Raw genomic sequence first — 13,309 nt, forward strand, 5'->3', positions numbered from 1 at the left:
TTCACTTATTGTTCTCAAGGTCCATTCATGTTGTTGCAAATGGCGCTATTTCATCCTTTCTTATGGCTGAGTAGTCCATTGCGTAGATGTACATCTTCTTTATCCAGTCCTCTATCACAGTACACTTTAGTTGTTTCCATATCTTGGTCACCATGAATCATTCTGCAATGAACATAGGGGTGCATATATCTTTAAGAATATATGATTTCGAGTTTTTGGTATATACTCAGGAGTGGGGTTGCTGGGTCATATGGTAGCTCTATTCTTTTGATTATTATTAATATTTAATTAAGGTATTACATGTGTCTCCTTTTACCCCATTGCCCCCCCCCCCCCCAGCACATGCCCCCCTCCCCCCCCAGTGTCTGTGTCATTGGTTATGCTTATATGCATGCATACAAGTCCTTTGGTTGATCTCTCTTCCTTATCCTCACCCTCCCCTACCTTCCCTCTGAGTTTTGGCAGTCTGTGCAATGCTTCTCTGTCTCTGGTTCTGTTTTTGTTCGTCAGTTTATGTTGTTCATTATATTCCACAAATAGTGAGATCATGTGATATTTATCTTTCTCTGACTGGCTTATTTCACTTAGCATAATGCTCTCCAGATCCATCCCTTGCTGTTGCAAATGGTAGGAGTTCCTTCTTTTTCTGGTCTACATGAACATATAAGTTTCATGTGTAGATTTCTATGTTACCAGATCTGTATATTGCACTGTGTGCCCACCACCTAAAGTCAAATCTCCTGTCACCTCATATTAGGACCCCCTTCTCTTCCCACCCCCCTACACTGTAATACAGTGTAGTATTCCATAGCGTAGATGTACCACAGGTTTTTAATCCACTCATCTGTTGATGGGCACTTAGGCTGTTTCCAAATCTTAGCTATTATAAACTAGAGGCCCGGTGCACAAAAATTTGTGCACAGAGCCGCAGGGCAATCGGGGGATTGGGGAGCTCCCCCCCTATCAGGCACAGAGCAGGGCTGATCAGGGGGTTTGGGCGCTGTCCCCTGTCACGCTGATCCCGGTGCCGGGAGCCTTGCTGCTCTGCTGATCCCGGTGCCGGGAGGCATATTACCCTTTTACTATATAGGATAGAGGCCTGGTGCACGGGTAGGGGCCGGCTGGTTTGCCCTGAAGGGTGTCCTGGATCAGGGTGGGGGTCCCCACTGGGGTGCCTGGCCAGGCTGGCTGAGGGGCTGAGGGCTGTTTTCCCGCTGGCAGTTGACTAAAAGCTCCCAACTGCTCCTTGTTTTGTTTTTTTTTTTTTTATTCTGGGCCAGCTTTAGCTCTGAGGCCTCGCTGCTGAAAACATGGATACAATGTTGCGGTCCGGGGCTGACTGACAGCCGGTTTTGTTTAGCTTCTTATTTGCAACATAGTAATAGTTGCTTAGAGTTGCAGTTGAGAGTCGGGCAAGTGAGGCGGGGAACGTTGGAGTCTGCAGTCCCTGGAGGAAGCAAGCCTCCCTGCTCGCTTCAGTGCATGGCTGCCGGCCGCCATCTTGGCTGACAGTTAATTTGCATAAGGATACGCTGATTAGCCAATGGGAAGGGTAGCGGTCGTACGCCAATTACCATGTTTCTCTTTTATTAGTGTAGATTGTGCTGTTATGAACATAGGGGTGCATATATCCTTACTGACTGGTGTTTCTGGTTTCTTGGGATATATTCCTAGAAGTGGGATTATTGGGTCAAATGGGAGTTCCAGTTTTAATTTTTTGAGAAAACTCCATACTGTTCTCCACAGTGGCTGCACCAGTCTGCATTCCTACCAGCAGTGCACGAGGGTCGCTCTAGTCTTAATTTTTTAAGGAATTGCCAAACTGCTTTCCACAGTGGTTCTATTTAGTCTACAGTCCTACCAGCAGTGAGGACCTCTCCAACACTTGTTATTGCTTGTCTTGTTGATAATGGCCACTCTAACAGGTGTGAGGTGGTATCTCATTGTAGTTTTGATTTGCATTTCCCTAATTGCCAGTGAGTTTGAACATCTTTTCATGTATCTATTGGTTGTTTGTATGTCTTCTTGGGAGAGGTGTATTTTCAAGTCCTCTGCCCACTTTTTTTTTTCTCTGCCCACTTTTTGATTGGATTGTTTGTTTGGTGTTGAGTTTTACGAGTTCTTTATATATTTTAGAAATTAAACCTTTGTTAGAGCTACTGTTTGCAGATATCATCTCCCATCTGGTTGGCTGCCTGTTTGTTTTGTTGCCCGTTTTTTTGTTTGGTTTTTGCTGTGCAGAAGATCTTCAGTTTGACACAGTCCCATTCATTTATTTTTGCCTTTACCTCCCTTGCCTTTGGGGTCAAGTCCATAAAATGTTCTCAACGACCCAGGTCCATAAGTTTGGTACCTTGAAATTTCACTTTTTATCTATTGTAATTCTGTGAAAGACAGTAAGCCATGATCCAGATAAATGTGACTCTTTTTTGGAGTAAACTCATAAGCAAGTCTATTTTTGCTGCTTCTTAAACACCTTACTAATGGAAACCCAAAAATGTTTGAGAGAAAGAGAGAATTCAGCAGCAAGTATTGGGAAGGAATATGAATTCCTTAAACTTAGTTGATTAAATGGTGAACACATTTATTTTAATAAGTGTTCCATGTCTTCATTGTGTTCAGTTCAGACAATTCTCAGACAATTCTTACAAAAAAAAAGAAGATTAAACCAGACCCATTGGGCACTGGTGTTCTACGCTAAACAAAGTTGAATAAAATTGGCTTCTGGTTAATTTATCAGTTGCCTCTTGTATGCACCCAGACTGGGGATCGAACCCACAACCTTTTGGTGTATGGGCAGACACTCCAACCAACTGAGCCACCTGAGGGCAACACTTATTTATCAATGATAAAAACTAGGGCTGATTTTTCTGTATCATTATCAAAAGTCAGATGCTTACCCATTCCTAGTGAGAACTAACATGTGAAGAGATTTCTCACAGAAAGATGAAGAAAAGTAATCTTTAACCCACGCAAAAATTTATTTTCTGGAAAATTAAACTGCCATTAAAATCTCTTTAGATTAATAATTTTAACAGTTTGTACATTGTTTACACAGAGGTCAGTAATTTCATTTTGTAATACAATTATACAAAAGGAAAAGGGCACCGAGACAATCGGTGTATATAGATAGTAGAAAAGTAGGTATGAGAATAAAATGCAACATGTAGCACATTTTCAATTACATGAAAATGATGAGATATATGATCATTCTATAAAATGAGTTATTTCACACACGCATCTGTTTATATTTTGACAAAAAATGCCTATTAATGTGACAATAATACAACACTATTGATAACCATACAGATACTTGTATATATTCATAAGATCCATTAATGTTGTAGAGTCACTGGAAACTATGCTGGAGACAGTTTAAGACCAAGGGGAATGGTGAACAGTAATGCATTTCTTCAGGTTAATAGTTTTGCTCACAGAGCATTTAAACTTCATCACACTATTATAACCATTATTAGAAAAATAAGTAAGAAAGCTCTGTAGAAACTCTATTAAGGAAGTTTCTTGCCTCAAAAAAATGAAACAGGAAGGAAGGAAGTAGAAGGAAGGGGTGGAATGGAGGGAGGAAGAGAGGGGAGGGAGGAAAGTAGGGATATTGACTAAAAGATTCCACTAACTGAGTTTTCCATGTTACATTATTTTGAGAAATAAAACGCAATGCACTGAACAATAATGGACATCATGAGTTTTAGAAAAAGAACAGAACTCAACATTTATCAAGACCCTTAAAACTCATAATAGCTGTTCTTCAGCGAAGACTAATTGAACTGAGAATATTGATATACTTTCTCATTTCAAAATTTTAGCAAAAATCCAAAGGTTGTTTGCCACTCTATGACAGCTTTAAAGATTCCTCAAAATGTTCGTCACTCTATTATTTTCACTATAAAAGCAAAAGTCATCTCGATAAAGTTATGCAGAAAAATTATAAATTTTGTAATGCAAGCTATAAGTTTTCTTAAAGTAATATTTATAATTTCAAAATACCGTTTGAAGCATCACCTTTATTTTCTAGCTGTACTTCAAATAATTGTTTAAACATACTTAAATACTAAGAGAGCCAATTTATATGCAAAAGCTACCCTGGTCTCTCCTCACAGAACAAATGGGACTTGATTATAGAATGTTGTAAATATTCCTAATATTTATCCAAAAGACTGCCCCAAACGAAAACCACCACCATCCCCCTGCCCTCTCCCCCTCCCCCCAAAAGGCTTCCTATGATTGACTTTGGTTTCCTTTTGATGAAATTGCCTGGTTAAGAACATTTGAAAATTTTAAAACTGATTTTTAAGGCTTTCTCATAAAATTTTTTGAAATGTGCAAGGAGAGAAGACAAAAAGGAGAAACATTTCGGGCATAAGGACTTCAACTCTCATTTCCCAGGCGCTGGCTTCTACTGCACTAGGCCTGGAGCCCCATTTAGGTGCTAGAGCTGCCAACCTATATCAGGGCTCTAAGGTCCTGGCTCTTTACACTTCAGGGATCTTTCCTCCTGCTGGTGCTCATGTATCTCATCAGCATTAATGGGGGTTTTGAACAGGAATCACTGGTGAGAAGCTCCCCTGAGGGTACAAAAAGTTTGGTCGTTGCTGAAAATCCCACATGGAGATGAGTGCACTCAGGAACTGACAAAGGAAGTGTTGGAAAGCGGTTCACAGCCAGATGTGAGGGGCAAGAGAAACCAACCTCGGGGGTAAGGGAAAACCCCCATTTTCTCATCACACAGAATAGTCATATTTAATATTAACTGCTTAGGTTTATGGAAATAGGCATTCTGGCAATATCTGCATATATAAACACATTTCAGAAAATTGTTTCAGTGTATAATGGAGTATTATATTTCATCCACTGGGTATTCATTTTAAACAGTAAGTGTCAGGTGAGCGATCACATGTGAAAGGAATACACAGAAAGGTATTTTTTTTCCCCCTGTTAGAGTAGTCCTGAATATTCAAAGGACAAACTCAAATATCAAACAGGAATCAGAATAATAAAAAAAAGGGTGAGCCCTTTTTTCCCCTTTGCGCTCTGTGGCCATAGTCTGATTTCTATAGCAGTGGTTCTCAACCTTGGCTGCACATTAGAATCACCTGGGAATCTTTTTAAAATCCTGATTTCTGGGCCTCACCCTCCGGAAATTCTGTTTCTTTGTTCTGGGGTGGGGCCACCACATTAGTAACAAAGAAACAGAATTTCCGGAGGATGGGGCCCGGAAATCAGGATTTTAAAAGGATTCCCAGGTGATTCTAATGTGCAGCCAAGGTTGAGAACCACTGTTCTATAGGGAATTTAGTACAACTCAATATTTACCATGTGCCTATCTGAGTAAGGGCCACATAAAGATAACAAGACAAGGCACTAACTACTATCAAGGGGAAAAGAGAAACGTGTGCAATAAAGTTAGTTGTGATCCAGTTAAACCATAATGAAGGGTAGAGGAGAACACAAGTAAGTTGCAATGAGAGCACAAGGGTCTCTCCTCTCACCATTGACATTGACCGATGAACACAGGCTATCCCTGTCCACGTTATAGGGCAGAAAGGTGCTCAGACATAATTCAACTGTCTTGGATTTCCAAAAGCATGCAATGAGTAGAACACATTGATTAATACAGTTTTAGAATATAAGTATAGGCTAAACTGGCAACGTAAATTAAATCCCCAAGTCTTTGAAAATCAACTACAAATATGACACACAAGTACCATTTGTGTCCTGAGAAGAGAAACAATCTAATTTTCTTTTCTTTGTTTTGCCTTTCTCTTTCCCAAGCTCTGTTGTTGTTGTTCTTCATCCTCCTCCTCCTCCTTTTTCTAGTTCTGCCATTCAACTGAGGTGGTTAGGGTTATTGATGAACATAATGTTGTCCTGTTTTTCTTGTAGCCAGTAAAGGGGGGATGCAGCTGTGAGATGCATGGTATGGGTTTAGCGCAATTTATACCGGGGTTCTAACTCCAGTTCTGCTTATTGGGTGACTTTGGGAAAGTCTGTTTAACCTCTAGGCTGCAGTTTCTTCATCTATAAAATGTTAATAATATTATTTACCTCAGACTGTTGTGAGAATCAAACAAAATAATAACTTATTGTGCTAGATCTCAGTAAATTATAACAGTTACCATTATGATTACTATGCGTTTTGGTGGACATAGATGATGTTTTAAAGATAATTAAAAAAAAAATGCTTCATAGCATGTTCAACTTTGTGCTCAATATTGAGTTTGGTCGGTGATGGGTGATACTGATGCTCCCTCCAGTGTTGGCCATGGATGAGCTGGGGACAGTGAATGGGAAAAAAAATAAAAAGTCTGAATAGTTAACTATTAATGTGAAATAATATAACTATCAATGAGAAAAATCTCTACGCATTGACTATCTAGTCTATGTAGGAAAGTGGCAATTTTATGCGTGTGAATTTGTGTCATTTTTCCCCATCTGGATAAAGATCTTCGACAAAATTAGTTGGTGACTAGTATTCTTAATTCACCTAAAATTTATACCTTCAAATAGCCTCTCAGTTCACTTGAAAAACTATGATATCATTTGGTCTCCAACTTTATCTTGAAGAACACCCACAATTTCATGACCTCTGCCCCTACTGGTGCTATCTCACTTTGCCATTACTGATTATGCTTTTACTAGATTGAAAAGTGAAATGAAAATGATGATGGTAGCAAGAAAATAATTTAACATAATAGCCCTGGGTTGGATGACATTGCCTTACCAGGCCCTACACTTGGACATATGTACATTAATCAGGGCAGTTTAGATATTTTCTCATTGGTTTTTCTTTTTCAAAATTGCGGTCCAAATTATTATTTTTGTCACTAAACCTCATATTATTCAGAATTCACTGGATGCAGAGTAAGAAAACATACAAATGGATTTCACACAAAAGGTGGATAGTACAGAAGACACAAGACTCCAGAAGGAAGTTCCTGAAAGGTACAGGGATAAAATACTAAAATTCTTTACTGATTTGAAATACACTTTGTTTCCCGGGCAGTAATAAATAACTATGTTTTGCAGCTCATTTGGGAGACAAAAAGTCTATAATTCCAGGCTCAGGAAATTATATGAGTGCCAGTCAATTGCCATATTTGGACTATCTCATGTTATTATAAAACTTGGGGGATGTTAAGGGAACAATAAGAAAGTGCGTTGCCTTTCTCGAGTTTCTGAGACAACACCTGCTGCCCACCACTGGGTCCCTATTTGCTATAATTGCTGAGATATAAGATTTTTGCCTTTAAGCCTTCATGCAAATTCAAGCACACAAAAGAGCAGTCGGACTGCCTGGTACAGCAGATTCGGTAGAGGGAGGGGGTCTCTTGAGCCGTATGTAATCCTTTTTTAAGAGAATAGACAAACTTTTGGAAGTAATTAACTTGTGTCAGTCCACAGGAAAAACCATACGTATTTTGCTGTGTGTGGAGGAGAATGGCAGCTAATAGCACCCAGAACCAAATATAATTTCTCCTAAATAGAGGAGAAAAAGAATCCATCAACTTGATAAATGTTTTTCTAGTTCCTTTTCTGAAAAAGCCAGAGCACCTTCACCTTTACATGCATGCATGTGTGTGTGTGTGTGTATGCATGTGTGTATGTATACACACACATACTTAGTGTGTATGTGTGCAGGTGTGTATACAGATACACATACACATAATCCATACTCTTTGAGGACTTGGTAGCTGGGATGGAGACAGGGTCCTTGTTGAAAGTTTTTAAAATTGTTAATTACTTGTTAGGCCACATTGGATGTGATACTTATACCAGGCAAATCCCTAAGGATACATCAGAGCACACACACAATTCTGGGCACAGGCTGAAGGACAGACTTAACAAGTAACAGCCAGTGAGGTCTTTCCTCACTGAAGGAAAAAGCACCGAGCTGGTTTTATAACATGTGTGATTAGGCTTTGTTACAACTACACAGAAGACTGAATCTCTTTTTATTAGGAAGATCCCAGGTGTTAGCAATGCAGGCAGCTGTCTCAAAGCCAGGGCCGATACCTCTGGCATCAAATGCCTAAATCTAATTTCTCAGTAAACCCTACATCCCCACCCTGCTTAAAACCCTTTCCGTTACTGCTACATGAGATATCATGCCATTTGATTCATGTTCTAACTTTATAACCTAACTCAATTACAAAAAAAACCCCAAAACACCTGGGAAAAACTGAATAGTGTAACAATAAAAGAACGAATTTTTCCCTTTAATGCAACTCTATAATAGACAGTCTTAAAACTCATGTCATATAGCATTTGTATTTTATAATTCATGTGCATAAATGCATAGAGCTGCCATTTTTAAAAATATATCAGGAGTTTCTTGTTTTTTGTGTTTTTTTTTTTTTTTTTTAATTTAAGGCCTTTCAGTTTAGCCACGTTGAAACAATATGTACGCATGGTTTTGTTACTGTGATGAAAACAAGCCCTCGCTTAAAATAATATATATAGTACTTAGTTGGGACTAGGAGCAATGATATACTTGCTTTTTAGTAATTGGCAAATAGTTTGCTTTCGTCTAGTTTAACTAAAAATTAGAAAGAGAAAAATGTTGTTCATATAAAGTGTATGCATAAAATTATATATTGGTTAAGAAGCAACATTAAAAAGAAAACAGCTTATAGTATTCCTGATTAATCAGTGTTCCTAAATATAAAAACAAACGAAAAGGCCTTGCGAGTTAAGAAAAACAGCACATTGTACAGCTTTCACACACTTCAGAGGAAAAAGAGAGCTTGTGACACTGTTCTGAGGAATCTTTCATTTATAAAAATCGAAGGCCTAACTTTGCAAATACAACTTTCGAGCTGTCTGAGCAAAGTTAACTTACACGAAAGGCACAGGATGACATCATGTTGAAGAACGTATCTGTGAGTTTCATAAAATCTAGTCACAAGTCACTAGAAACTTCATAAGGAATCCCAGAACCTTTTTGAACGCGATGTTCTGGTTCAAACCGAGAAGTGGAGAGTCTTTTATATCAGAAATACAAATTGAAGTGAGAGAGCAGGAGATTTAGAGAGAGAACAGTTTCATATGCGAATGCTACCTGCTTTATGCAGTGCCTGCTACTACACACTCAGAGCAGATCATTAAAATGTTCTTGAACTTAAGATGTTTTCCATTTTCAGCAGCTCATACTATTTTTTTTTTAGTTTGTAAAAAATGTATATGCACATTACTACAATTTTAAAGAGTCAGTCGTTGAAAGGAATTCTAAAGTAAGGTCCTGTTCTATTAGCTTCCTACATTGGAATACGAGAATACAGGAAGTGCTTTCAACAGAAAGTTACAGAGTTCTACAGTACAACCTGTCTAAGGACTTGCAAGGGACCAGTACAGTGACTGGGTCTCTTTGGATGGGGCAAAAAGCAGAGGCAAATGAAGAAATGAGTTTTTAAAATAACATTAAAAATGCCTTTGTGACAATGAAATCTTGCTTGCACTCAGATTTAGTGCTACCGAGAACCGAGGCACAATGAAGCTAAGTGCATAAAGGGAAAATATCTGAAAGAAAACAATTTCCGATGTGACTAAAACCCTTCAACACCAGATCTGACTTACAATAGAGCTGGAGAACTACTTTCTTTTATCAAAGTACATTTCAAAACACCAGGGACAAGCCAGTCCAAACATGCTTTACGGATAATATGTAGGGTGATACTGAAATCATGTTGCAACTAAAAATTCTAAAAAAATCATTGACGATTTTGATTTTCCAGGAAATGACTGGCTCTTTTGCTAAAGTAAAATGAACTTCAACCCAAAAGCATGTTCTTAAAGCTCTGGAGGATCGGTAGCTTAACAATGATGATAGGGTTTTTCATCGTCCCAAACTCTACCAGAGATACAACCTGCCTTCATTCCTGTCAGTATTAGATGGTCTTTCCACAGAATTTAAAACATTTTGGTAGAATGTTGAAGGCGATTCTTCAAAGAATAAGTCTTCTAACGATGACCAGGTCAAAACAGCGGCGTTGTCACTGACAGCAATGCTGCCGGGGGCTGCAAATGTTTGTTCTCCTCATCATGACTCCAGTAACGCGTGCCACCTGCACACTTGCTGTCCTTTCGACTCTTTCATTTCGGTCCAGTGATTGAGTTCCTCCTCTCCAGAGCTGTTCAGACCTAGAGAAATCCAGCCTATCATCTCTTTTCTTTTCATGCTGCGCTTGTTATACACAGACAGGATAAGGGTCACGTCAGAGAGCTGAAACAGGGCCACTTGAAAAACAAAAGTTTCCTTGTACACTGGATTTGGCTGCCCTCTGCGGATGGATGTCTTGCATTTAGACATTTCTTGACCCATGGAATTCAGTAGAGTTAATTTAACATATGTATCTATAGGAAAAAAAAAAAAACACAGAACAACATACCACAAATATCATTTGAAACAAACGCAAAAGCAACTTTCTTGTAACATTTGCTGAGAAAATTCTTTGTGCTTTGTAAGGATATGGTGTATACCATGTTTAATGGAAATTCAACTAATTCCATTTTGATGTAGATGCTTATACTGTGTGACAGGTACAGAGAATGCTAAGGAGGCAGAAAATCTTTGGGGGATACTAATATCTTAACCTCACTATTTCTACATTATAGTCAGAATTTAAAGGTATACCTCATAATCCTTCCTCCACCCTCCCAGCCATTCCTTGACCTCCCACCACCTCCCATGACCGCCCCCCATCCCATCCCCATTTAGCTTCACTAAGCAGGACATCATAGCATTAATAAACACTTAGCAAGCTCAATTAGCCACAACACTGTAAAGCATTCCACTGTGTTTTCAGAGAATAAGAATAAACAAACAAATAGAAATGAAGGCAAATGATAAAGAGGAAAAGAGGAAGACAAGAATGCAAAGATGACATCAAAACAGCTTAGGATGAAATGTGAAAAAAATCTCTGCATGGATGTGGTTTTTAATTATATTTTAAAACTATTTAAGAGCCAAAATGAAGCTAAATGCATTAAGGGCTCAAAGTTCAAGTCAAGTAAAACTTTCTCCTGGTTTCATGCAAGAGTACATTTAATGTGCTTTCTGGACAGTCAAAATAGATACTATAGGGTTCCTTTTTGGACACAATTCAACGTCCAATTGTAAGTATGGCATCCGAACTATGTTCATGAATTAGAAAAAAAACAACGGATGTGATGTTTAGTGTACAAAGTGAAACGTAACAGTCCATTGCCTGATTATTTGGGAGATAAACCCTCTCGTCAAACAACTGTGTTTTCAAGGTCGTTTGATTCATGCAGATGACCTTCAGCATGTTGATCCATCATGTGTACTTCTTGTCAAAATTTCAATTAATCTTAATGAAAATTGCAGTATTTCTGATGAAGTAACTATTTCTGTTGTATGAGTCAAAATACAATGAATGAAAAAAAGCCTTTAATTTAAAAAGTTTTGCTTACTTTATACTCTGAATACCATCATCCATAATCAGAGATACATTCTAAGTTAGTTTTACTTAAAGTACCACAGATAATAAATGTGCATTTTTTTGAAACCAACATGGTGGACAGCTTCACTGCTGGCAAGTTTTAGGGTATTTTTTTTTTGTTTTGCATGAAAAGACAACATCCAATTAGCCTCTACAGGAACTCACCTCGGATTATATAAACCTGTCCACCTATCAAGTGTTTTAGACAACAGAACAGTCCATCTGACAACAGGGGGTGGAAAGCAGTAAAAGAAATAATGACCAGATGTCAATTGTTGGGTGAAAGAGGGTCAAAGGTTAGAATTAAAGAGGAAACACTGTTCACTGGAGTGGAAGAACACAAAAATTTAGCATTTTAATTCAGGTAGAGGGTTGAACAAAAGGGTCCTTGGGCAAAACTCATGAAATGAGCATTTTTAAGGTCATTTTGTAATCTGCAACAAAAATTACACTGTTTTAAAGGGGGACATCTTTATAATGATATCCTCTTGGTCTAAAGCACATTGAACATAGAAGCATGCAAATTATCAGACTATAAAAGACTGAATAAAAGTCATTATAGGATCACTGTTATTATTATCCAAAATTTTTAAGTTTATCCATGCAATATTCAATATTTCAAATTCTTTTATTACTACTCTCAATGTAACATAAAATTAAGTAATGAAAAATAAAATAGAATTACCAAAAAATTTTCCCCTTGAATACTACTATTGTTTTCTTTGGTTAAAAATTCGATTATTCAGTTTATAACACAGTTCAAAGCTTAGTACCTAGGTATATGTGAAGGGTCACAATCTTATATAATATATACAGAATAAGATGAACTGACATAACTGTCTTATATTTTACTTTATTATCTTATATTTTACCCTGTGTAACTAATTTTAATGTTGACTTATATTTAATTCAGCTAAACATCCTGATACTGAAGATCTAACTCTAAAATAATGAAAAGTGCTTTAACTTACTCTTTAGAACCGGCAAGATCTACCTTATTTTTGTGGATGATAATCTCTTAACCTCTTCTACTCTGCTCCTTTCATTTTGAGTCTGATTAGTGATTTTCTGTTTCTATCAAAGTGGGTAGAACAAGGACAGAGAGGCAAACATCACTTCATTCTGCTACTTTTTAGTATCTCAAGTTAAATATTTGTCAAAAAATTAAACTATTAGCTAAAGCAAAAATGAAGGGCAAACTGATAACTTGTGGCTAAAGGGAACCCCAAAAGTATCTTATCTGCTGTGGTGCTGACAAAAATTTCCAATCTGAATGTCTAAATGCAGGGTGTACACTCTCCCATTTGTCACAGGCCTCACCATGCTCCTTATCTTTCATCCACAACTTTTGCTCATTTAAGTTACTTCCCAGGCCATTAGAGTTTGCATTCTAAGTGTGTATTAATGAAGATAACCAAGTAGCTGTTTATTCTAATAACTGTTTCTTTACACCCTCTAAAAATTTTCATTCTGAAAAGAGAAAGAGGACAATAATAAATCCATCCTTCTTTTATGCACCTTTGTCTGTTTGAGTCTCACATTTACCCTGTGGGAGACACAGCTTTAATTTTATGTATAAGGAAACAGACTTAAGGGGAGTTAGGGCACTTGTCCAAGGATAGAAATATGAACATAACTTAGGCCTTCTGACTTTTAATTCAGGGATAGATACATTTCATGATGTATGTAAGAAGCAAGGTGTCCAAGACTACTTAGAGCAAACCAGATATGTACTGATGACTTTTCAGCTTGATTGGAAAAAAATGTTAATTCACGGGTGGAAAAAGTTTCTTCTCCTTCAAGAATTATTTGATAATTGGAGTAAAAGATTG

At 37.7% G+C, this 13,309-nt stretch overlaps 1 protein-coding gene across 3 annotated transcripts in view; it reads right to left on the reverse strand.

Moving 5' to 3' along the window:
- Positions 1-5,242: 5,242 nt before the first annotated feature.
- The window catches only part of SYT14 (synaptotagmin 14), a 126,917-nt gene continuing 118,850 nt past the window's right edge, over positions 5,243-13,309 (reverse strand). For 2 of the 3 annotated variants that reach the window (XM_070396566.1, XM_070396564.1), the window contains one exon: positions 5,243-10,368. In XM_070396566.1, the coding sequence (XP_070252667.1) occupies positions 10,055-10,368 (314 nt within the window). In that variant the 3' untranslated portion in view covers positions 5,243-10,054. Of the gene's footprint in view, positions 10,369-11,642; positions 11,700-13,309 lie in introns of all 3 variants that reach the window. The other variant, XM_070396565.1, reaches the window with a different exon arrangement.

This window comes from Myotis yumanensis, unplaced genomic scaffold (assembly GCF_028538775.1).
Source record: "Myotis yumanensis isolate MYYU_CA2020_CCGP unplaced genomic scaffold, mMyoYum1.0.hap1 SCAF_17, whole genome shotgun sequence".
NCBI lineage: Eukaryota > Metazoa > Chordata > Mammalia > Chiroptera > Vespertilionidae > Myotis > Myotis yumanensis.